The following is a 24,893-nucleotide window of genomic DNA, read 5'->3' as shown; positions in this document are numbered from 1 at the left end:
CTATCTTTCTATTTGTGTCTATGTGTCTTTCTATATCTATAAATCTATCCATTATTCAATCTACATGTTTCTATCATCTATCCATCTATCTATCTATCTATCTATCTATCTATCTATCTATCTATCTATCTTCATCTATCCATTTATCTCCATCTATCCCTCCATCTCTCTTTCTCTATTTGTGTCTATGTGTCTTTCTGTCTATATCTATCAATCATTCAATCTATGTATCTTTCTATCTATGTATCTATCTATCTATCAGTCCATCTGTCTATTATCTCTATCTATCTATCTATCTATCTATCTATCTATCTGTCTATCTATCTATCTATCTGTCTAGCTCTCTATCTATCTATCTCTCCATCTATCCCTCCATTTCTCTCTCTTATCTTTCTATTTGTGTCTAGGTATATTTCTATCTATGTATCTATCAATCGTCCATATATGTATGTATGTATATATGTATGTATGTATTCTATCTATCTCTATCTTGTCCAAAATGCGTTGCTATGACCTGGGATCCAGATGATGCTTGTCTGAATACTGGCAGACATTTCCTCTACTTTTTAGACCATATTTGGGAATTTAAAAAGTCAACCCTCTGAGAAAAATTCCCCATTGTATTCAACAATAAAAGTGGCAGCCTCTTTTAACACCGAGCACACCGGAACGGGCTGATTTTTGTTCTGATGTTTCTAATGATGCCCTGCGTGATGCCCGCCTACAGCTCCTCAGCTATTTGTGCCACCGTTTTCACTCTGGTGATGAACTAGAGAGGCACACTTGAAGAGAGACTATCAGAGACTGAGATGAGGAAAATCAATTTCAAAGCCCCAAAGACAGCTGGTGCAGAAGGTCACTGAACACTAACAGTTGCTCTGTGCCACTGGATTCTTGAGGGGGATTCTATAGAACAACAGCAGCCGCCAGACGAGAGCTTTGGAACTGAGCGGCATCATTAACTTGTAATGCTATGCAGCAACAAAAACAAAACTGAGAAGTAGCATGACTTTGTATTAGGCACAATTAATAGTTACTTAAAAAATGAAAAACAAATCAGCAACAAACTAAAGGATTTGTGGCTTGACTTATCTGCTTCCCAGCCTCCCTTTTGATCCCCAATTTTCACCCTCTGTTCTAGCTCATATTTCTAACTGACTGCCTGATATTTCCTTCTGGAGGTCATGTCACAAATTTAAAATTAGTAGGACAAAGACTGAATCCCCCTCATCTTTCTTCCTGTCCCCATTCCCTCCTTTCTTGGTCACTGAAGTAATTCTATTATCCTCTCCAACTGACAGTCTTGGTATAATTTTCAATTACTTCTCTTTGTCCCCCCGTTTCCAGGCTGTCACTGAGTCCTGTGGATTCTCTTCCTTCACAGTATGTCGGATAGCTTTTCATTCCCTCTCTTCCCTTCAGGCAGGGCTACAACTCAAATTCTCATTCTGGTCACTCCCTACTCAGAATACTACAACCTCATCCCTTCTATCTATTTGTCACTTCTCTGCTTTTTGATAGACTGCGAAAGGTGAGAACAAAAGTAGTTTTCTTATGTGAGATTTTCTCTCTGCTATGATTTTTTCATGCTTGGTACTCATTGAGCATCTAGATGGTGCAATAGATAGAGTGCTGGGCCTGGAGTCAGAAGACTTGAGTTAAAATCTAACCTCAGACACACTTATTAGCTGTGAGGCCCTGGGAAAGCCATTTAACTCTGTTTGCCTTCACTCCTCATCTATAAAATGAGTTGGAGAAAGAAATGGCAAAGCCTTCCAGTATCTGCCAAGAAAACCCCAAATGAGGTCACAAAAAGTTGGACATGAGTGAAATATTTCAATAACAAAAATGACTCTGCAATCAATTTCATTTCACTGGAAATACCAGGGAGACACGGTGCAGTTTGGGATATAGAACTCAGGCCTGGGAGGCTTGCCTCAAAGCCCCAGCTCTGTGACTTGCTAATGGGTGACTTTGGGTAACTTGTTTAACTTCTATGAATTTGAGTTTCTTTGGCTCTCTAATGTATATAATTCTTACCCTACCATTCTCATAGATTTGTTTCAAAGAACGTGCTTTCAAATATAAGAAAAATGTGTGCTAAATTTATAGACATAGATCCATTTCCCCTCATTTTCTTTAGTAAAGAAGTTTCTGTTCCATCTCCTTGGCCCCAGGATTGATTAATTAGTGAAACCTTTACATACCCCCATTAATTCTATTCTCTCTGATACAGTGACACAAAAGCAATGGCTGGTAAACTCTTTCTTATATGTAAGAGAGTCTGAGGTAAAATTTCATCTCTGACACTTATTTCCTATGTGACTTAGAACAAATCCTTTGACCTATCACTGGGTCTTAGTTTCTCTATCTGTAAAATTGGATGGCTTCTGAATTCCCTTCCAGCTCTAGATACAAGATCTTTTATTTTGTTAAAGCTATCTCCCAGGAAACTCACTATTTATGACCTTCAACACGAAAACATCCAGATTTTTTGGGGGGATAAATATATGAGTCTACACTTGGCTATTTTCTATTTATTTGTTGATCAATTGGTATTATATCTTAAACACCTCAACATTGAGCAGCTTAAATAACACAAATTATTATAATAACAATTGGACTCAAGTATAATACTCAAGTTACTTGAAAATGATGAGCCAATATGCTGTACACAGGACTCGAAGTAAAAATATCTGTGTTCAGTCACGGGCTTTGACATTTTGTAGCTATGGACCTTGAAACAGGTCATGTAAGTAATTTTTACCTCAATTTCCTTATTCATAAAAGAGGATTAAAAAAAAAACTGAATGTAACACATGGCCCATAGTTTCCTAAAAGATTCTGAACTAACATGTACTGGGTCTACTGCTGTGGTCATCTTCCTTTTTTTGGCTTACTGCACCCAACTGTATTTGCTCCAGAGAAATCTCAATGGAGTTGTCACTGAGGAAACTTTGGTTTAGATTCTTCTAAAATATACTCTGGGGAATCACTGAATAAATCATCCTCTTGCCATATGACATGAACTCATGTAATTCATTGACTTTGCTCTCCATGTAGGATTTTGGGCAGGAGCTGGGTAGACTATCTTTCTCTTCCCCCGTTCCCCCATTCTAGGAGCTTGCTATATCAGTCAATCTTCTTTCTATGGAAAGTCTAATTCTCTGGCTCCAAGACTCAGGAATTCTTGAACTTGGGGTTAACCCAAAGACTATTCCCAAAGCTGGTACTGCCCAGGAAATTTCTATTCTCAGAAGGTCAAATTCTGGCATCTTTCTGTCTACAAAATTAAAAACCTCCTCTACTCATATTGACCTTGGAGTTCAGGGACATTACCCATGAACTAACCTCTATTGTGTGCTTCTATTACAAATCACCATCAACTGTTCTCCTTTCCTTCCTTCATTTAGTGGCACTATGGAAAAGTCTAAAGAGTTTTGACAAGCAAGAAAGAATGAAATGGATCAAGATGACCTCACAGTTTCTTTTTATGTGGCATGGAGAAGAGCAGCTGTTCCAGAAGAGACTGTCCTCTCTACCTTACAAACATCATCAATTTCCAGTATTCCATCAATAAAGTACTAGTTACTCATATTCCATGGGGTGGTATCCCTCAGATTCACTGAAGCAAAAGACAGGGCCCTGCAAGTTCATCACATTCAGTGAGAGCCAAAGTTGATCAGAGGCTCTCTATAATTGCCCCCTTACACATGTCACTTTTAAAATAAATTTGTTGAGATAAACCAGGCATGGAAAACTCTGTGTATAAAATACTGCAAAGCCATTTATCAATCCTCTTCAAAACAAGTCATTTTATACATCTACAATTAAAATATGTTCTGAAAATTTTCAACACTTAAATTGATAATTTGAGAGAGAAATCTATAACCTCACAAGCCTGTTGTGAAGAAAGAACTTTACAAATCTAAAAGGCTATACAAATGTGAGATTTTACTATCAATTATTATAAATAGTTCAGGAGACAAATTTATCCACATCACCATAGCCTGGAAGTCATCTTGTTTTTTGAAGGCCATTCTAGAAGATCCCAAGTCGAAAGGCCTTACCAAATGAGAAAGGTCTTCATAAAGTTTTTGTACTAAGATGAGAAGGATATTACCAGAGAACTGGTCAGCTATTATAAATTTATTTGGCTGCTCACTACAAATCATAAAGACCATCTATGGAAGCAAGGGAGACTGGAGAGACTCAGTCAATAGTAAAAAAAAAAAATAGTATCCACAAAGATGGCAAGATGGATCCTAGAAATTTTCCTTGAGCAGTGGGCATGCTTGCTGTGGATTGAAGTGTATTTTCACTGGTATTGGGAACTCTGAGTGAGGAGCTTCCTTCCTAAAGCTGACTGGCAGTTTCCCAAAAACTCATAGCTTTGGAATTGTCTGAGGTTTTGTGATATCAAATGATTTGTGAGGATCACAAGGTCACTGTGTGACTGAAGTAGAATTTGAATTCAGATCATCCTATATATGTTGTTTCTCCCAGTTGGAATAAGAGTGTCTTGACAGTAAGGATGGTCTTACTTTTCTATTTGTATCATTAGTGCCTAATGCAGTGCTTAGCACACAGTAAATCCTTAATACTTATTCATTCATTTATTCATTCATTCATTCCTGACTTCAATGGCAGTTCTCTATTCATAATGGTATAATGCCTCTCTAGAGAAGAGGTTAAAAATGGAAATTATATTGTTTCCTAGGAAAGCTATAGTAGCTTTTTCAAATCTCAAGTTTTTCAAATATTGAATTTTCCTCCAAAGAAAGGAGAAAAGTAGGCATAAAAGAACCATTCTGCTAAGTGGTGAATAAACTTTTAATCTCACTTGTTTTATAATTGTATATTTTTATACTTAAAAGTTTTAGTTTCCTTCAAAGCATTATTCAGGACAAAGCATATTGTTTAGGAGGCAACAAGCAAAACAAATGATAACAGTTTTTAAAAGGTGAGATAATATTTGTCTATTGTATTCATAGTACTGTTGAAGCTGACAAGAGTGCCCAGGACAGTAGACCTGGAGAGATGACTACACTGTGACAGAGTTTGTTGGGATAAAAAGTATGCACTTTTCTGACTGATCCAGCCTGATTCAAGAAGCTTTTACTCCTTCCCTCCCTCCCACTTCCCCAACTTTGAGTATTAATATATTAGAGGCTGTTTTATTTTCCTTTTCTCTTTTTCCAGTGTTTGCCAGGCTCAGTAATCTACATTAAATTGAGCGGTACCCCATGAAACATATACAAGGGAACCCTGATGTCCAAAATTCTCATGTTATATCTAAGCAATGTCATCATTATTTACCTAGAATGTAGGATGTTTTAGAATGAAACACCAGTTGAGCTCGCTTAGATGCTCTGATTTCAAAGTGGGTTTACCAGAATGTTGGAATGAATACTTTTGGTTGAATTTATAACATTCTTAGATTAGGCTGTTAAGTTTAGATATGTTTTGAAGGTTGAATTCCATTTCATCCCAACAGAATAAGAAACAGAAAATTGCAGACTTGGAGATGAAAAAAAAAATCTTAGCAGTCATTAAGATCTAACCCTTCACCTTACAGATAAAGAAACTGAGGCTGAGAGGGGTGAAGTGATTTCTCAGTGGTTACCCAACTAGTAAGTGTCTGAATCAACATTTGAACTGAGTTTTTCCTGATCCTAATCCAGCATTCTATTCATAAGCCATGCTACTGAGACACATGCCAACTGACTATTAAAGTTCTCACAAAATTTCTTTGATGTCAAAATGACTTCTGAAATTTTCTGATCTAAAAACAAATTCTCAAACTTGCAGATAAAAATTCCCTTTGGATAAATCAGGATTAGAACTAAATACTTTGGGCAAAATAGCTCTTATCATCTGATAGATTCAGAACAAAGGAAGGTTTATGATATGCCATTTAAGATGATTGGAAGGAAGAAAGAAGGGAAGAAAGAGAAAGACTGAAGGAAAGAAGAAAGAATAGAAGGAAGAAAATAAAAGAAACAAAGAAAGACACAGTTACTAGTAAGCAGGAAAAATCCTTGCCCTCAAGGATCTTACATTCTGATAGGGGAGATAACATAGAAAAGGAATTAAAAAAGCTGTTCAACAGGCAATGGAGTTCCAGGTAGCATGTTATCAGTCATTCAGCATAATGTTATCCTTGCAACTTATATCCTTTGATAAACAGGAAAAGGTTTTGAGGAATATTGTCTGAGTGGGAAGAGCACATCTTTTTTCAGTATATCCTTGAAATAAATGATTTTGCCCCAAAGCAGATATTAACCATTATGGAGATAGCTTAAATAATATTTAAAATCTGTTCTGTTCAACATCTGTTATAGAATGCTCAGTCACAAATTTTACATCAATTTCTTAATATGTTAATATATATTTATCGAAGTGTTCGTCAACTGAATTAAATTGGGGGAAAATCTGCTTCCAATTAAATGGCATTTTTGACATTGATTTAAATGAAACAGATACTTTATGACAGTCATTTAAGGCAATATTGGAGGAAGCAGGCCCACAGAAAGAATTGCCTGCTCTTTTTCAAGGCTGAGTTTTCCTGGTGCTCTTGCCTTCTGGCTCCCTGATCTCATCACTGATATTCACAGAGATCTAATACAATTACTGTAGGCACTGGCTTTAAATGCTTGGGTATTTGGATGGAGACCTCCGTCGATGCTGGGCTTCAGAGACTTGGCAAGACTCCTGAGCTCTCAGACTGCAGTGGTTGCTCTGAATTTTCAGGGAGAAGCTCAGCCATACCAGTGGCTGCATAAATCTGCAGAAAGCATCATGCAGCCATTATTCCACTATCTTGTGCGTGCACTCAGTTCAATGAGACTATCATGGAATCAGAGCACTCAGAGGAACCTAATGCCTGTTCCCAAGGAGGGCTGGACTCTGGACCTAGGTAGACATAAAATACAGTCTTACTCTCTAATCTTTACCACTTCAAGTATTCTCTTCTAGGGTGTATAACACCAAATCTGAATACCGCCTAAAAACTATCCCTTGAAATCCTAACTCTCATTTGCTTTCTGATGTGTGTGCCCATTGTTGTTGAATGATAACTCACTGTTAATATGAAAGGGAAAAAAGGATTTTGTAGATGCTGATTTCTAACCTCAGATAGAAAATGTTGTCTTTTCTTTTTCATCTTATCAGGTCCTTTGATTGTTGTTTTGTTTTCAGGTCTGCCATCTCAATTCCACCCCTTCCAGCCACAAACTTTTCCCCCTTCCTCTTTAATTTCCTCCCCACCATTTTCTGACCTCTTGGCTACTGATGTCATACTGTGATTCTCTTTTTCTTCATTTGGATCTCCAAAGGGGGCCCCAGGTTTCCTTCCAAATATATGGGCATAATGGATCACTGAACTAGATCTCAGTAAATATCCATAATGAGAATTAGGGACATGGTCCAGAATAAGAAAAGGGAATTCTTTTTGCAGGGCTGTTTTTTTTTTCTTCCAATTTTACATTCCATGGGGGTCATAAAGATTCTTTTGTTTTTCTGATAGTTCTTCTCCCTTTATGTTACTATATCATCCAACATTGTTGTTCCTTTTTCCAAAATAAATTTTTGTTATTGTTTGAGGAGTTGGGAATCCTGTGTAATTCAAGAGGCAAATTCTCCTGAAGTGCTTATAGCTGACTGAAAGGCTTTAACTACTTTCTTCCCCACAGATAAAACTATTTTCTTACTGTTAACTTTTCTTATTTGGGTCTTTTTCCTAGCTAGCTTTGCTAGGATGTATTCTTTCTACTTGCAAATAAAAATGAATACTGAAAGACTATAAATACTTTTCCATAAACAGGATTTCCCTATATCTTGAACATATTTTCCAACTTATCAAGCATATCTCAAGAGGCAGTGGGAACTAGTGATAGATAGATAGAAGGTTGGCTTTGGAGTCAGAAGGACTCCAGACTCAAGTTCTGTTTCTGTCACTTTTTTTTTTAAACCCTTGCTTTCTGTCTTGGAATCAATACTGTGTATTGGTTCCGAGGTAGAAGAGTGGTAAGGGATAGGCAATGGGGGTCAAGTGACTTGCCCAGGGTCACACAGCTAGGAAATATCTGAGGTCAAATTTGAATCCAGGACCTCCTGTCTCTAGACCTGGTTTTCAATCCACCAAGCCACCCAGCTGCCCCCATAGGGTACTTTTTTCTTTTTAAACCCTTACCTTCCATCTTGGAGTCAATACTGTGTATTGGCTCCAAGGCAGAAGAGTGGTAAGGGCTAGGCAATGAGGGTCAAGTGGCTTGCCCAGGGTCACACAGCTTGGAAGTGTCTGAGACCAGATTTGAACCTAGGACCTCCCTTCTCTAGGCCTGACTCTCAATCCACTGAGCTACCCAGCTGACCCCTGTTTCTGTCACTTTATAGTAAAGATCATGTGTTGTAATTTGTAATCATTTTCTTTCTCGGCTTCCCAAGTCACTTTTCAGGATTCTAAGTTCCAAAAAGCAACAAAATCACAAATCTGGACAAAAGAATACCATACCGATTTCTATAAATCTAGACCCATCATTGTAATTTTAAAAAGCAGAATGAAGAATATATTAAAATTTAAAAAACTGTCCTTTCTCTTCCTTCTCTTCACTCATTTCTTTTCCCTTAATTTTGTTTTATTTTTTTTCAACACCTTCCAATCCTCATATAGTCCTCCTTTTCCTTTCTAGAAAACCACCCCTCTCCAAACAGTCTTCTCATATAACAAAGGGAAAAAAAAACAAAAGCAATTTAGCAACACTAAAGAGTACACAGATCAGGCCAAATGGGATATACAGAATTTTGCTTCTACGATCTTCGATTTCCATCAAGAGGAGAAGGCGGTGGCATTTGCATTTGCCTATTCAGGACAAGCTTCTTCAGGTCATTTTAATTATACAGTATTCACTTTCAATATTCTATGCCCCCCCCCTTTCATCATAGTGGTTATTATATGTTTCATTTCCCCTCTTCTGCTTATATTACTTTGTTTCAATTCACATATTTTCATATGCCCTTCTATATTCTTCATATTCCATATTTCTTATGATATAGGAACAATAGTACCATTGTTTATTTGGGGACTCCCTCTCCTGTTTTGGGTCCAGTTTTTTGCTACCACAAAAAAATCTTTTTGTGTTTATGGAGCCTTTTATTTATCAAAGACATTCTTAGGTTATATATTTAGAAGTGGAAATCTCTGGATTAAAGAATGTGATTATTTTAGTCTCATTCTTCCCATTATTGCAGACTGCTTTCCAGAATAACCCCCTGTCCCTTCAAATGGCTCAATAAAACTGGCAATCTTTGTAAAGATGCTACAATTACTAGGCAGCCCTCTTACCCCCAAACACACACACACACACACACACACACACACACACACACAATTCCCCCAACACACAATGTGTATAACAACATCCACACCTACACTCACACACATCTTGCCCTATTTAAGTCTCTAACAGTGTCAATCCCAGATATCCAAGATCATTGTAAAAATACAATAATTTTACTTATTCAGAGGATGCAGGAGCAAAGGATCGTAATTGTAGCCAGCATCATGCAGTGGAATAAAACTATTGCTGTTAAAGGTGAAGTGTTATTTTTCTCCCTACAGAAATTTTTCAAGAACATAAATCAGTTTCACAGCTGGCTTCACAGTTGGATGCAGAGAAGTCTGGATGAGGGTACTTGACTGGGGAAAAGTCAATGAAAAGTGTTGGTAAACCTGGACTTCAAAATTTTGCCACTGTTTACTATGTTACTCTGAGTGAGCTGCTGTTCTTTATGAACGAGGGAAGGAGTGTCCTAAGTAAGTAAATGATGATGAGAACCATGGACTGACCAAAGGAATGTTGAGCGTTCCAACATCAGCAATGCTGCTTTCCAAGCAGAGGCTGACAGCTACCTGTTATGGAGGGTGAACCTTAATGGCACACACACACACGCACACACACATATACAACTTAGCACCTAAGAATTTTATTCAATAGAAAAAAGGGTGGGAAAAAACCCTATTTATTATAAGCCTACTATATACCAGGCACTGTGTTAAAGACTTTACAAGTAATATCACATTTGATCCTCACAGTCACCCTGTAATAACGTAGTTGTTATTATTATCTCCATTTTATAGTTGAGGAAACTTATAGAGGGAGCTTAGATGAACTGCTCATTCACACAGCTAGTAAGTATCTGAAATCACATTTGAATTCAGGTCTTCCTGACTCCCAGTCTAGTAAGGCTGCATCCAACTGAGCCATTTAATAACATAGGAAGACTTAAGTTATTGTAAAGCAAAACCAGGAAAACAATATACATAGTGACCGTGACCCTAGGCAAGCCACTTAATTCTGTTTGCTTCAGTTTCTTCATCTGTCAAATGAGCTAGAAAAAGAAATAATGAACCACTCTAGTGTTTTTTTGTTTTTAAACCTTTACTTTCCATATTGGAATCAATACTCTATATTGGTTCCAAGGCAGAAAAGTGGTAAGGGCTAGGCAATGGGAGTCAAGGGACTTGCCTAGGGTCACACAGCTGGGAAGCATCTGAGGACGGATTTGAACTCAGGACCTCCACTCTAGTGTCTTTACCAAGAAAACTCCAAATGGGGTCATGAAGAGTTGGGATGCCACTGAAATGATTGAACAGCTGTACCAACATAAACAGAAACAATAGCCAACACCAAAAATAAGAAATCTCAACAAAACTGAACACTTGAATAGATGAAAATAAAATTACTTCCTTTTCCTCTTTATGGAGGTGGGGAGCAATGGACATGGGTCACAGAATTTACTATCAGTTTCGGTGAATATGTTGGTTAGTTATGTTGAACTGCTTCCTATCCCTCCTCTTCTTTTTTATTCTCTGTTATAAGGGATAGATTTCTGAGTAAGGAATGGATAGATTCTAAAATGAATGTATGATAAAAACAGGAGATAACAATACATTAAAATTATTTTTTTCTATTCAGGCCTCAGAGAGCCTCTGATTCTTAGTAGCTGTGTCATCCTGGGTGAGCCACTTAATCTCTGTGACTTTTTTTCCTCATATGTAAAGTAGAGATAAAAGCACCTATTTGTTATAATGATAAATGAGATCATATTTATGAATTTCTTTGCAAAGTCATATATAAACACTATTATATATGTTATATTTATGTGTGTATATGTGTGTGTGTGTGTGTGTGTGTGTGTGTGTGTGTGTATAAAAAACAGATTCTTGTATCAAGATCGAGGTCAGATAGTATGAACACTAAAGACCAACTCAAAGATTCCCACCACTAAGACTACATGACTTCATGAAGCTTCCAGAAACTATAGTAAATCAAGTTTCAAAGGCTTGTCTATTTCTTTCCAGGTCCCTGAAAACATAAAACTACCTGGAAAAAATAAGGGAGCCATCTAAATTAAAAAATAGAGTATAGGTGTGGCTGAAATTTAAGAAGAAGGATTTCTAAGTCATATACAAAAATCAGTCTCCTTACTGTATATAAATAGTCCCATCGTGCATACCTTGGGTCATTTCTTCTGCTGCTCTCATAGATAGATGCCCCCCCCACCCCCCATAGATTCAGATGATCACATATTTAGAGATAGAAAGGACCTTGGAGATCACCTTATTCAATCACCTCATTTTACACAGGAGCAAACTGAAGTCTGGGTGCTACTCATCTTTTTACTAGGAGCAATGTTTTTTTTTTGTTTGTTTTTGTTTTTTTAAAGAAATATCAGTTCTCCAACCCTTCTGACAGGGCAGAATGCTCATTATCATGGAATGGCATTGCATTAGGATAAGTCTCTCCCTCCCTCTTTCAATTTATATGAAATGCTTCAGTCTTCTTTAGATCTATGTGTCTGTTTTCAATCAATCTAGATTAATAATTGTATTACATACATCTAAGTAATGTCTGAATTAGATTCTGAAGAGTCAAAAAATGCACATATGCAGAAATTGGCCCATTTACAAATTAGCTGGTGGGACTTGTGCAAGAGCAGAAAAAAAGCTTAGTTCAAAATTTTTTAAAAAGCTAATTAAAAACACTTTTAAAATTCAAAAACAGCAAATCCTAAAAAAAGAAATAAAAATTTAAACTACTGTTCAGTTAATATGCATTTCCAAATGGAATTAATTTTTTAAATCCCATTTATTTAAATTTAAAGAAAGGCTTTTAAAGATGAACAATAGTTTTATTCTATTCATTAAAAAAATTAAATTCTACCATTTTCCAAGACTTTGAGCTGTTTTTCTCTGCCCATATTAGATCGTTCTTTTCAATTACTAGATGGGGGCATTTTTGCAGATGGATTTTATAACACATGCACTTATTAATAAGTCAGATGTTGGGTGTGTCATTACTTATGGAAATCAGTATATTGTATTTGTCATATAATGAATCCTCACTATATAAATCATGGTGTTTGTTTTGTTTAACTGCTTTCCCAGTCATTATTCTTTTTTTTTTTTCAAATTCATTAAGGTAATAACATTTTTAAAGAGAAAAGCTAAAAAGAGTTAAGCAAGCATTATGAAACATCCATTAAAATGTAAATAATACACTTGTGACATGGAAACAAAGAAACAGTTATATGATGATTCTAGCTGTGACACAGTGAGTTAGTTGGGTTGAAAAAATACATCTTCATGCTGATAGCATGGTGTACTTTCAAATCTATTACACTCTCGAATTGATGTTCTATTTTCTTTGGACAACTTTCACACCAGGAAATGATTCCTGCAAGGAAAAATTTTTAAATGAAAAGCTTCTAAATGAGATAAATTTTATTGCTCCATTACCCGAATTAATAAAAGCTAACAGTGTTTTTATCTAATGCCACTCACTTGCTAAAATAACTGCGACCATTTTTATATTTTTTAAGAAAAGAAATTTGCAAGTCCTAGTAGCTCTACTTTTTAAAAGTAATTACGCATATGTGTACACTTTGTTTATAATTATACTGGATATGCAAAAATGTTCATGGTGAGTATAGTCAGCATTATGAGTTAATTGATCTAGAGGGAGCAACATTTCCCTCTTATTTTTTTTAAGTATAGCATGCTTGTTTGTGTATTTTTTGTGAACATTTTGCATTAATTTCTAGTCATTTGACATTGGGTATATAAATTCTCAACCAAATAATGCTAGTAACAGTTTAATTAACCATGATCCTAACTAATGAAATATTAGTTCATATCTATTTAAATTATTAAAGGTGTATTAAGCTTAGATTTCTTTTGAAAAATGGTATTTTTGGTAATATCAACTTTTTTCATTTGTCACTAAACTAGAGGTAGAAGAGGAGATCTGGAATTTAAAAAAAAAAATCACCACAGAATAACATATCTGGGTGGTTTAAATATAAAGAACTGCATTTCTATTTGAAGTTAAATACATTTAGACTGTATCTTTAAGCAACTAATGAATATGTTGAATTGTTGATTGTTTTTGGATGTGCTGATGAACAATCAATTGAAATGAACAGTTAATGATTTGAATCAATAATTAAGATGGTTAAAATAAGTGGAATGACTTTGGTGAATTGACATGGCCTTAGAATAATTTTGCCCTGCTTTTCAGTTTTCATGAGCTATTCACTTAAATGAGTTTATATATTAGTTCGATTGGTTATCTGCAACTGACATTCTATAATGAAATGTACATGTCATTTTCTGCTAAATTAAGAATGGAAATAAAGATATGATATTTAAATTTTTTCTGAGTGCTGTTTGATTTATCTTTGGTTTGATAATATCAAACCTTTTCCTTTATAAATGGCTATCACATCTTTTCTAAAAATCCAAGTTATCACAAAACAGAAAGATTTTTTAAAGAAGGTAGCATGACATGCTAAGAGAAGGAAAATTTCAGGTCATTAGGAAGTGGAAGAAGAAGCTATAAGTTACATGGCAGAAGGCTACAAAGGGCCTTGTCAGCCCAGAGAGAACAAAGAAAATAAGATGACAGAGAAACAATGTAGTGTATCAGGAAAAATATTGGGTTAAGAATCAGAAAATCTGGGCTAGAATCTCAGCCTCTGCCACCAACTGGGAAATCTTGACTATCTATGGGCCTCAGTTTCCAACTGTGTAAGGGAAGGTAATTAAAAGAAATGATCCCTCTGAACATTTTCTAAGATCCTTTTCAGATCTACCATTTCAAATGTCTGCGGACATAGAAATAATAAAATCTAATGAAGTATAGCTTCAATAAAGGGCAGGGTGTAATCTTTAAAAAAAAAAAAAGATGATCCCTGAGGTCCTATACAGGTCTCAAATTCTACTCTATTAAAACTACCTTTCCCACTCAGGATCATCCACTTTCTGACTTTTGTTCTCCACAACAAATTTGAGTTACTCCAGTAACCATTGGCTTACTTGAGCATGGGTACCCATTGCATGATTTCAGACTCTTTATTGTCTTTTGTTCTTAAAACAAACCTTGGCTTTCCCTCTGGAAATCTTTCTCCCTTCATTTACTCACCTACCTCAAGGAGACCCAGGCCAACTCTAAGTAGCATAGTGATCACACCCAGAACCAAATAATGGCTGAAAAAGCTGTCTTGGCTCTTAACACGACTCCAGTGGAAAATAAACTCTTATAGGGAACTGTTGGCTGGCATACCGTACAGGCTTGGTAAATATCCAGACAATTAAGTATTTCCCCCCCAAAGCCAGAGTCAAGAGGAAGCTGAGGAAGGGAATTTAGAAGAGAAAATAAATGGAGCAAGATAATTTCTGGCAGCAGCATTTTGAGATGAACAAAATGGGAGAAGGTGAGATGTAAGAGAAAATATAGAGGACACAGCAGTGGCATCTGAGGGAGATTATAGTCAAGCAGTATTTATTAAGTTGCTACATATGCTTAATTGAACAAAGAAGATGTTAATGCTGTTGAGATGAAGAACGAAGAGTATGGGGAAAGCTTTAGAAGAAACTCAACAGGCTTTGCAACAGGTTAGAAAGCAAGGGAAGAAGAGATAAAAGAGGTGAAGGATGGAAAAGGTAAGGAGACTCTAGGATCAAGGATTCAAGGAAGACAGGACATTTTATCTATTAGCTGGTTATGAAAACTGAGGCTTGCATTTCAGAAAAATAGACAGGAGTTTAAGAATGAATACAGGCTAGCTGACTTAGGTAGAGGGCAAGGCAAATTTGGGACTCATGTTATGGTAACATTAAAACTTAAAAGAACAAAATCCACAAAGAATATAGGGAAAAGTGGCAATAGGTTTTTAGCAAAGAAGAACAATGGAGGGCTGCCTTCAGAACCAAAACAAAAGGCAAGAAGAAAAGACTGAAGAAATGTCTCATGAGATAGATATGATATATGAGAACAAAAAGCATCATAATCTCAAGTATAATTTTTGAAGAGGAGAAAGAAGTAGACTTCAAAGCGAATAGGTGTTAGCTGAAAGAGGATAATGATGGAAGAGAAACCTCTAGTTTTGATCAGCCAAAGAGCTTCCATGACCTAATTTGATCATGTTCCCAAGGAAAAAAAACTGAAAATCTATTTGAAGTTATTATGAATTCATTTCCTGAGGCACTCTACAATGGAACAAGGCACATGGATGGTTCGTTATGTGAAACCAAAACATCATTATAGTATATGGCATTGTAACTTTAGAGGGTTAGGTTTACAAAAATTCTTTAAGGCCTATTATAAATGATTAATGCATGTTTTCCTGGTGCCTTAATTGCTATGAAGCTGGTTACTCTGGAAATCACACTAAAAAAAAAATCTAATCCCATTGTACAATAGCTCCATCAAACTCATAATTCACAAGAGATCTGGCCTAGGTTGGTAGGGAGACTTACATCTTTTGGTGTTTTTATTGATTCATGCTAAAATATTTATTACTTTAATTAATTAAATGATTCAAAAGTGTGAAGAGTTCCCATTCATTATATTTAGAATAAATTAATTTTTTTTATCTCAGGACCAAATTAAAGGACTCGTAATCCATAGATATAAAGACTCACTTGCTTCCAATTAATGATAGCAGCAGAGATAACGGAGGGAGAAAGGCTTGGTGCAATTACCATTTGGGGATTTATGCTTTGCTATTCTATATATGCATTGCATATATATGCAATGCTATTCTAGCATTGCAATCAAAGTTTTAAAATGGGACTAAATATTTCCATCAAGATAAATAGGTTTCAGATTCTTTAGGAGAACAATGTCACAAATAGTCATGTGCTAAATTTAAACCTAAGCAGGGAGAACAGTGCTCAGTTCTGGAATCCATTGTCTAGGGTGGGGATTTAGAGAAAGGAAAGGATCTTCCTGATACTCATTGGAGTTATAAATAGTAGCTAGTAGCCTACTCTGCCTGTGTGTAAGGTTGGTTCTGAACAGATTGAAGGTAAGAGGAGAGAAAGTGGGAAAAATTAAGTGAGCAATTATAATAGCATAATCAATTGACCTGATATTAAAGCAATTCAGAATAATAAGATATTTAAATAAAAAATACAAATAAAGAAGTCATTCAATATGCATGAATAATTAGCAAAACCTTTACCAAATTGCAAAGTAAAGGTATTAGAAACATAACTAATGATCTATCAATTGCCAAGAAGCATTCATAGAAGAACTAACCTTTAATAAATCTTTTTAGATGACTGCAGATGAACTATATTCTGCTAACATCCAACAGGTAATTAGTGTCGTAATCCACACACATAGTATATATGTATTTACGTGCACACACACGCACACACCAGGGGGTTGTGCAAACAATTAATTTTACTACTGCTAAAGGTTGGACTAATTGAATAAAGGTAAAATATGCTACACCTTTTAAACTTGTTGTGATATCCTTCTAATCAAAGCTTTTCATTTCCTCATCTAGATTTCTCCAGAAGCTACTTATTAAGCTGATAACCTACATTAAGAGAGACATGTCATCTAGGACACTGGAGTCCAATAGTCCTCTAAACTTGGTAAGGGCACATCTAGTGCATTGTATTCCATTTCAGGTACCACATTTGAAGGAGGACATTAACAAGGTGCAACATGTATAGAGAAGGGTAAACAAGATTATTAAGGGAAGGGAGATTATTCCATGCAAAAAATACTTAAAGAACTGAGGATGGAGCACTTGGATGTCTCAGTGGATAAAGCAGCCAACCTAGACAGAAAGGTCTTGAGTTCTAATTCCATCTCACACACTCCCTAGCTGTGGGACCCTGGGCAAGTTACTCAACTCCAGTTGCTTAGCCCTTAGCACTCTTCTGCCCTGGAGCTAATACTGAGTATTGATTCTAAGACAAAAAAGAAAAGAAAAGGAAAAAAAAGGATGGTTAGCCTGAAGAAGATTCACAGGGCAATGGAGAGAAGACATGACATCTATCCTCAAATATTTGAAGGGTTATTATGTGGAAGAGACTTGGTGTGCTTTGCCCTAGAAGAATGAACAATGGAAGTTTCTGAGAGGCAGATTTTTGCATGGGTTTAGCGTATAGTTCCTAACAGCAACGTCGCTGTCTAATAGTGGAACGGATTTCCTTGATAGGTCATTAGCAACCCAGCACTAGAAGTCTTGAGAAAAAGGTTTGTGGGATGTTATGCACAAAAGCTGATGGTCCCTTAAAGGAGAAAAAGAGTAAAAGTGAATGATTGAAAAGAATAAATGAAGTTTTCAAATCTTGTTTTGACTTTAAGGAAAAAAAGACTCAGAGTAAAGACAAGGTCAATGATCAGAACAACTTTGTGTATGGCAAAACAGATATTATCAGTTTTTCCCCAAGTTATTTTCAATTAATACAAAATTAATAATAAAACTGAACTACTCCAGGATGTCTAAAGCACAAATCTATTGATTGTGTCAAAAATTAGTAGCAAAAATTATATTCATTAAAGTAAGAAATAGTTTTTGTATGAAAGAATCTGGGTCTGGTGGAAAAAAGACTTTATTATAAATCAAAATGAAAGCTATGTTGAAAAACCGGAGTGAGGAAAAAGCAAATCTTCCCTTGTAATCGACTGAAATGAAAAAGTCCACAAATTATTCTATGTTTCATAGCTCATATTATATGCTAAGAAGACCAAGATTTGAATATCAATTCTTCAACTTCCCTCAGTTTCCCCATCTGTAAAATGAGGATTTGGGGCCTAAAACCCCTTCCAGTTTCAAATCCTATTACACACAGCCAATTCACATTACACCACCAGTCATCTATAACTAATCTATTCTTAGAAGAGAAGGAAAGAGGAAAATAATTATCAATGACAGTTAACTATGAACTTGAAAATGCCAGCTATGGAAGAGTCAGAGTGCAGTTGTGGGAGGTAGAGGGGGCTTAGCCTAGCCACAGACTAAAAGAATGCCCTGAGATTAAACTACTTGGATTAAAAAACAAACAAACAAACAAACAAAAAACCACAACAAATACAAACAAACAACTCCATATCCATAAAGGGAGGGACAAAATAGCCCAGTTAAAGTTGTTAATGTACATGAAACTGAGCCTTAGAATCCTACACAATAGGGGATCTTAACTAAAAGAGGGAAAAAATCAATGCCAAATAAGACTGGTTCTTCACCTCAAGAGTTCCAACCAAGTGAGATTATTAAAGAAACGCCAGTAGCACTGTGTTGGCTACAACGTGAGATATTCACACTGCAGTTTTTATTTATCAGTTGAATGACTGAAAGTTCAAACACTGTTTACTTTGGATTAACAGCATTAAAAGATGTGAAACCTGGATGGCAAGAAGAAAATAACAAAAATATATTTCAGATTAAAATAGCTCATTTTACTTTTCAGGATGACAGCCAATGGGGAGCTATGTTCTCCTTTTCATATACATAAAAAGAAATCTTGTCATCTGTTAATGTTTTTTCTCCTGCTTCAAACCTTGAAAATAAAGCTAGGATTAATTTAACTATACTAAAGAGTCACTAGGTGTTCCTGTGAAATGGATAAACACCTCAGCAAAAATCTATTTCCCAGCAACCCCTCACTCAGCAATTCCACTTCTTAACAAGAGCTGATGTGGTAAAATCAGCCATAATTTCACCTCTGACTAGAGTGACTAATAAAAAAAAAAATAAATGATGAATGATATCTGAAACAATCAATTATTTTGGAAGATCTTCCTATCTGGCAGGAACCACTGGAAAAAACTGGAAAGTAGTTTGCCAGAAGTTAAACTTCGGTCAGATACTATATTCCACAAAAAGCTCAAAACGGATATAAAACCTTACTATGAAAGGTCAAGCCATTAAATAAAATTAGAAGACAACTTCATTAAGCACCTTTCATGACTCTGACAAAGGAGAGAGTTCTTAACCAAACAAGGGTTACAGGAGATCACAGAAGATATAACTAATAATTTTGAGTACATGAAATTGAAAGGCTTTTGCACAAAACCAAACTAACACAGGTAGCATAAGAAGGAAAATTGTCAATTGAGAAAAAAAAATGTGTGTGAGTATGTGCGTATTCTCATCAAATATTTCTGAGAAAAATGTCTGACATCCGGGATACAGAAGGAACTATCAAAAACTCACAAGCAAACAGACATTCCTTCAGTAGGTTAATAGTAAAAAATTATTATTGTTCTCAAAAGAATTGCAGACTAATCATGACCATATGAAAGACAGCTCCAAATTACTAATATTAGAGAACTTTAAGTTAAGACAGTTCTGAAGTTTTGATTCCCACTCCCCTAATGGCAGAGAGGGAAATTGATGAAAATGATCCATGTTAGAGGGACTGTTGAAAGACAGGTGTGCATTGTAGTGGAACTTTGAATTGGTTCAACTACTCTGTAAAGCAATTTGGAATGATGCAAAGGGGTGCCAAAAAAATCCATACTCATATGCCCAATTGTGAGACCTCTGGGTACTCACTGACTCAGAGATCTCACAGTTAGGCGTATATCCCAAGGAGATCAAAATCAGAAAGAATGGAACTATAAATACTAAAACATTTTAGCAGCACTTTTTGGGGGCTTAGCAAAGAACCAGGAAGAAAATAAATGCCCACTGACTAAACCAATTTTGATAATTAATGTAATGAAATATTACTCAGGCTTAAGAAATGATGAATATGAAGATTTCAGGGAAGCACTACCTTACTTATAGGAACTAAAACAAAATGAAATATTAAAAATGAAGAAAACAATAGGCAAAATGGTCACCTTGATTGCCAAAGAAAGCACAAACCCCACAAAAAACTGAATATTATTTAATTTTAATGCCTAATATTGGCCTTATTAAGAAAAATGGAGAACATTATTTCGTTCCCTTCTTTGCAGAAAGAGAGGATCCCGGGTGTGCAGGATGGCACAAATGGAGGGAACCGAAGATGACATGCAAAACTAAGGGAATGTAAGAGCAAAAGATATCAATATATTATTAAAAAAATTAGAGGATAGTCCTACAGATAGTCTCAAGAATCACAAAATTTTATCCTAAAGGTAAGCCCCTATCCTTTCACTAGAGATACAACTCTTCTACCAAGAACATGGTTAGTTAGTTAGGTATTCGATTTCTCTTTTGCTATACCCAATACACAAAATTAAACATGCTTCTGATGACTTAACTTGACATATTTCATAAATATTTGTCAAGACAATTATTGTCAACTACAATGCAATTATACATATTCAATTTGATGACTCAACTGGAAAATTACTTTTTCCTAATAAAATGTTTCCAAGTGACAATAGTGAATCAGTGTTGATTAGTTGTTCAGTGACTGCTAATTAATTATCATAGGTAAATTTAGCTCTGTGCTAATAACCTTGGGCAAAAAAAAAGAAAGAAAAGAAAATGGAAGAAACAAAAACAAAACTTCCAAACCAACCAATTTGCATACAATAAACCTGATCAGACACACAAATCTTTATCTGGAAGGAATAAGATTTTAAGCCTTATTTGCCCTCCTCTATCCTAACCAATTCCTCCTCAAACCATGTATTATGAAAAAGAAAACTCAACTACCAGATGACTGACATCACAGATTATAAAACAATTGGCTTCTTTTGGGGGGAAATAATTGGTCATTAGGTCAGGAGAAAAGCAAAGCTAAAAAAGAAGATTTTGACCTTTGTAGATTATGTAAAGGTCTCTTGTTGGCTGATTCTCAAGGCAGAATTAGTTTAAAGTCTACATATTTTTGGCACAAAATAGCAATTTATCCACTGTGTGACACCGTTTCCCATCTTGTCTTATGCTCCCTGGAGTTAATTTGAATTCTGAAGTTAACCAAGAGCTCTCTATGCTGGGTCTGGCATTTTGGGACACACCTTATCAAATGAGAAAATGGCCCAGAAAGTCCAGTGTACTGTTGCTGTATCCTGCCTATTGTTTTTCCTCAGCAATCAAAAGAAAGATTAAAACATAGGCAAGAAAAATAATCATAAAAAAGTTTGGGTATAGCATCATGCAGTGGGGGAAACCCCATTAACTCTTGTACTAATCAGCAACATGACTTTGGCCAACTCAATTACATCTCAGTTCCTTCATCTGTAAAATGAGGATGGGGGACAGAGGACATGGTACATATTGTCTCTTAAGGAGGCAGGTAGATAGCTCAGTGGAGCACTGGGCCTGGAGTCGGCAAGACCTAAGTTCAAATTCAGCTTCATATACTTACTATTTGGTGTGACCCTGAGCAAGTCACTTAACCTCTGGCTTAATGCATTGGAGAAAGAAATGGCAAACCACTCCTGTATCTTTGCCAAGAAAATCCCATAGACAATATGGACCATGGAGTCATGAAAAGTCAAATACACACACACAAAAGTGAACAACCCAATGAAGTCTCTTAAGACTCTAAATTCCCTAAAAGTATCAGTGATAATAGATGAAAAAGGTAGGCTACTACTTTTCCCAAGGACTTTTTTTTTCACAAAAGATATTTTAAAGGAGATAGTCATTGGTAATTTAGTGGAATTCACAGAAGCTACCTATAACCTTTTTGTTTTACACATAAGGAAAGAGATGAAGAAAGGCTGTGGAATATGTTCCTAGTCACATAGCTAGGGAAAGGCACTGTCAGGAATCAAACTCAGGGGCTTTTCACTAGGTCACTAAACAAGATAAATTATTTTATCTTTAAAATTTTAAATTGAAGATCAGATTTTTTTTCTCTTTAAGGCTGGATCTAAGTCTTCATTGATATAGGACATTCAGGGGGAAAAAAATCTCGCTTCCAGATGTAGCTGAGTTCCTACTCTGTTACTAGTAGCCTTAGAGAGTTTTGGGGGTGGGGGAAAATAGAGGTTAAGTAAATTGTTGAAAATTACAGAGCCAACATGTGTCAAATGCAGGCCCTGAACCAAACTGGTTTTCTTTTTTAGAACATCACAAGCCTCTTGTGATTATACCATACAATGAAACAATGTTGAATTGCCCTCCTTCCCAGGGAGTTTCTTATCTATTGACCACCAATTTTTTTTTAAGTTGCTAACAAACTAGGGAATAACCAGGATTGTAAAATATCTAGAAACAATGTCACAAGAGAAATGACTGAGAGAATCAAGGATGTTTCACGTGGAGGATGAGTAATTTAGGGAATAGGAGATAGCTGTTGAAGCATTTGAGCATCTGTTATATGGTAAAGAAGTAGAATCATTCTGTGTTGCTCTGGGGTATAGAACTAGATCCAGTGGGTGGAATTTATAGCTTGTTTTTTTTTTAATAAGAAATGTATTTATAATAATAATTCATAACATATATAGAATACTTCAAGATTTGCAGAATGTTTTCTTTCCAGCAAACCTATGAAGGGGGAAGTGTAGGTGTGATCATCTCCATTATTCAGATGAGGAAACAGCCTCAGAGATTTGGAACAACTTGGCCAACAAAGTCGTGAAACACATCTAGTCCTCCAGGCTCACTATTCTTTCTCTTACACCAAAGAACATTTAGTACCATTGATGGAAAAGGGTACCTGGTGAAACAAATTGTTCCTTGTCATTGGAGTTAAACAAATAGGAGAAATGGCTACTTGCCAGTGACTAAAAAGAAGGGATCACAGAACTAGACGACCTCTGAATTCTTTTCCAAGTGTAAGCATCTATAATTTGATGGCTTACCAGAAAGAGTAGCAATAGAAAAAAGTAGGCAGGATATGAAGAAAAGGACAGAGGAAAGAGAATGTAGATCCAAGAAATATACTTTTATATTTCCACTCTAATCTGTGGGTTTCTGGTGAGAGTTTGGGGAAGAGAAAATGATAAGAATTTCTACTTTTTTCTGTAGCATAAGAAGGGTTTCCTTAATCCTGACTGTTAAAATAATTAAATAGACATATATACATAAAAATATACAAATGCACTTAATTTCTATCTTTTTATTGTGACAACCTGCACTTTTAAAGAGCAAAAGAAACAAAACCCAGCTTGGGTGATCGCAGTACACTTGAGCTTTGGGAGAAAAGTGTAGAATTGTTTATTTTTCAACACTAGATGTAAAAAGCACTAAGTGGCTCTGCCTCTCACTGCAGAAGAATCCACAAAATCCTAGGTTGTATTATTGTTTTGATCCAGTTGCTAAAAGCCCAGGTAATCTCCTTTATAGTAGTTACCTGCTTTCCAGTGGTACATTACTGCCAAGGACCCAGCTGTCCTGCAGCTGGACGGACTCGGGTGTGGTTTGCAGCTCGGCGGGCAAAGCAGCCGGCGGGGCCGGACTCTGGTTCCTCCTATTGGTCAGAGAGTTTCTGTTGAGAGAAGTGATGGATGGATGATGCTGTGCAGAATGTTGTTTGTGCGAAGGTGGCAGAGGCTGCAGAGTGGACTGTCCTTGATTATTGGCAGGTTGCTCTAAAAAAGAAAAAAGATGAAAAATATTATACATTTCTGCTTACAGACCCACATACAAATAGACACACACTACTGATTTCTTGGGGGATCCACTAAAGAGTTGAATTAGAACTAGAAACTGAATATAATTCCAGAGTCTAATATATTTGCATATTATTCTATTAGCGGGTGTTCAGTGACATTCTCTAAGAGAGACTTTACCCTTGATACACAAAGTTCTAATTAATATACAACAGATGGCAAAATTGCTTTTGGTTTTAATTTGTTTCAGGTTTTTTTTTCATCTGGTTTTATTAACACCTACAGAAAACAGCATCTGACAGCTCCCCTAATGTGCCTTTAGATCTCAGCTTTTTTTTAACAAACCAACCCTGAAATTAAATGGGTAATTTCGGTAGAACACAAAGGTTTTCGAAATGCATATAATCCCTATAATTATTTAATGGAGTTTTTTTAAGCTTTATTTAACTGCAATAAATTATTACAAGCTAGTTGCTAAACAGCAGTAGATGACTCTAGTTTAGTGCATTTCAAATAAGGCAGATTTGCACTATGATCTACTAATAGATGCTAAGTATTCTTTAGCAGAAGGTCACTCTGGGAAGCAGATGTTGCTTCATGGATATTTAACAGACTGAATCACATCTGATTACAACGTCAGAAGACTCATATACTTAATGGCCGTTACATCCATTAGAACACACACAGAACAGATTTTCCAATTTCACACTATGCAGTATCACTACATTTTGAAGGAAGTCATAGGTGACCAGAGACGGTCCCCATGACAGTGGTGGAAACGGGGTGTTGCTAAACCACAACTAGCCATAAAGAACCTAGCCACTTAAAATAGATTGCCATGTGCCGGTTAGGCTTTAACAACCAATCACCCTTTGTTGTCATCATAAGTTGTAAGTAAGAAACATTATGTTTTCATAGATTAATGGGACATGAGAGAGCTGCTTTTCAATGGTGGTATCTGCTTCTGCAGACACGCGACAAAATTCTCCCCTAAATTACACTGAACAAAACCCAAACGTGACAGAGCTTGGGAGCCGACTCCAAAACTTGCTCCTAAACTAGGCACACCTCCACCCATCTAGG

The 24,893-nt window shown here is 36.0% G+C and overlaps 1 protein-coding gene across 6 annotated transcripts in view; it reads right to left on the bottom strand.

Annotated features, from left to right (window-relative positions):
• The window catches only part of TENM3 (teneurin transmembrane protein 3), a 3,501,974-nt gene that overhangs the window by 227,405 nt on the left and 3,249,676 nt on the right, over positions 1-24,893 (bottom strand). For all 6 annotated transcript variants that reach the window (XM_056802938.1, XM_056802939.1, XM_056802942.1 and 3 more), the window contains one exon: positions 23,552-23,789. In XM_056802938.1, coding sequence (XP_056658916.1) covers positions 23,552-23,789 — 238 coding nt within the window. The remainder of the gene's footprint in view (positions 1-23,551; positions 23,790-24,893) is intronic.

This window comes from Monodelphis domestica, chromosome 6, assembly GCF_027887165.1.
Source record: "Monodelphis domestica isolate mMonDom1 chromosome 6, mMonDom1.pri, whole genome shotgun sequence".
NCBI classification, from domain to species: domain Eukaryota; kingdom Metazoa; phylum Chordata; class Mammalia; order Didelphimorphia; family Didelphidae; genus Monodelphis; species Monodelphis domestica.
The sequence above is the reverse complement of the archived record's forward strand: the minus strand, read 5'-3'. Positions and strand labels throughout refer to the sequence as shown.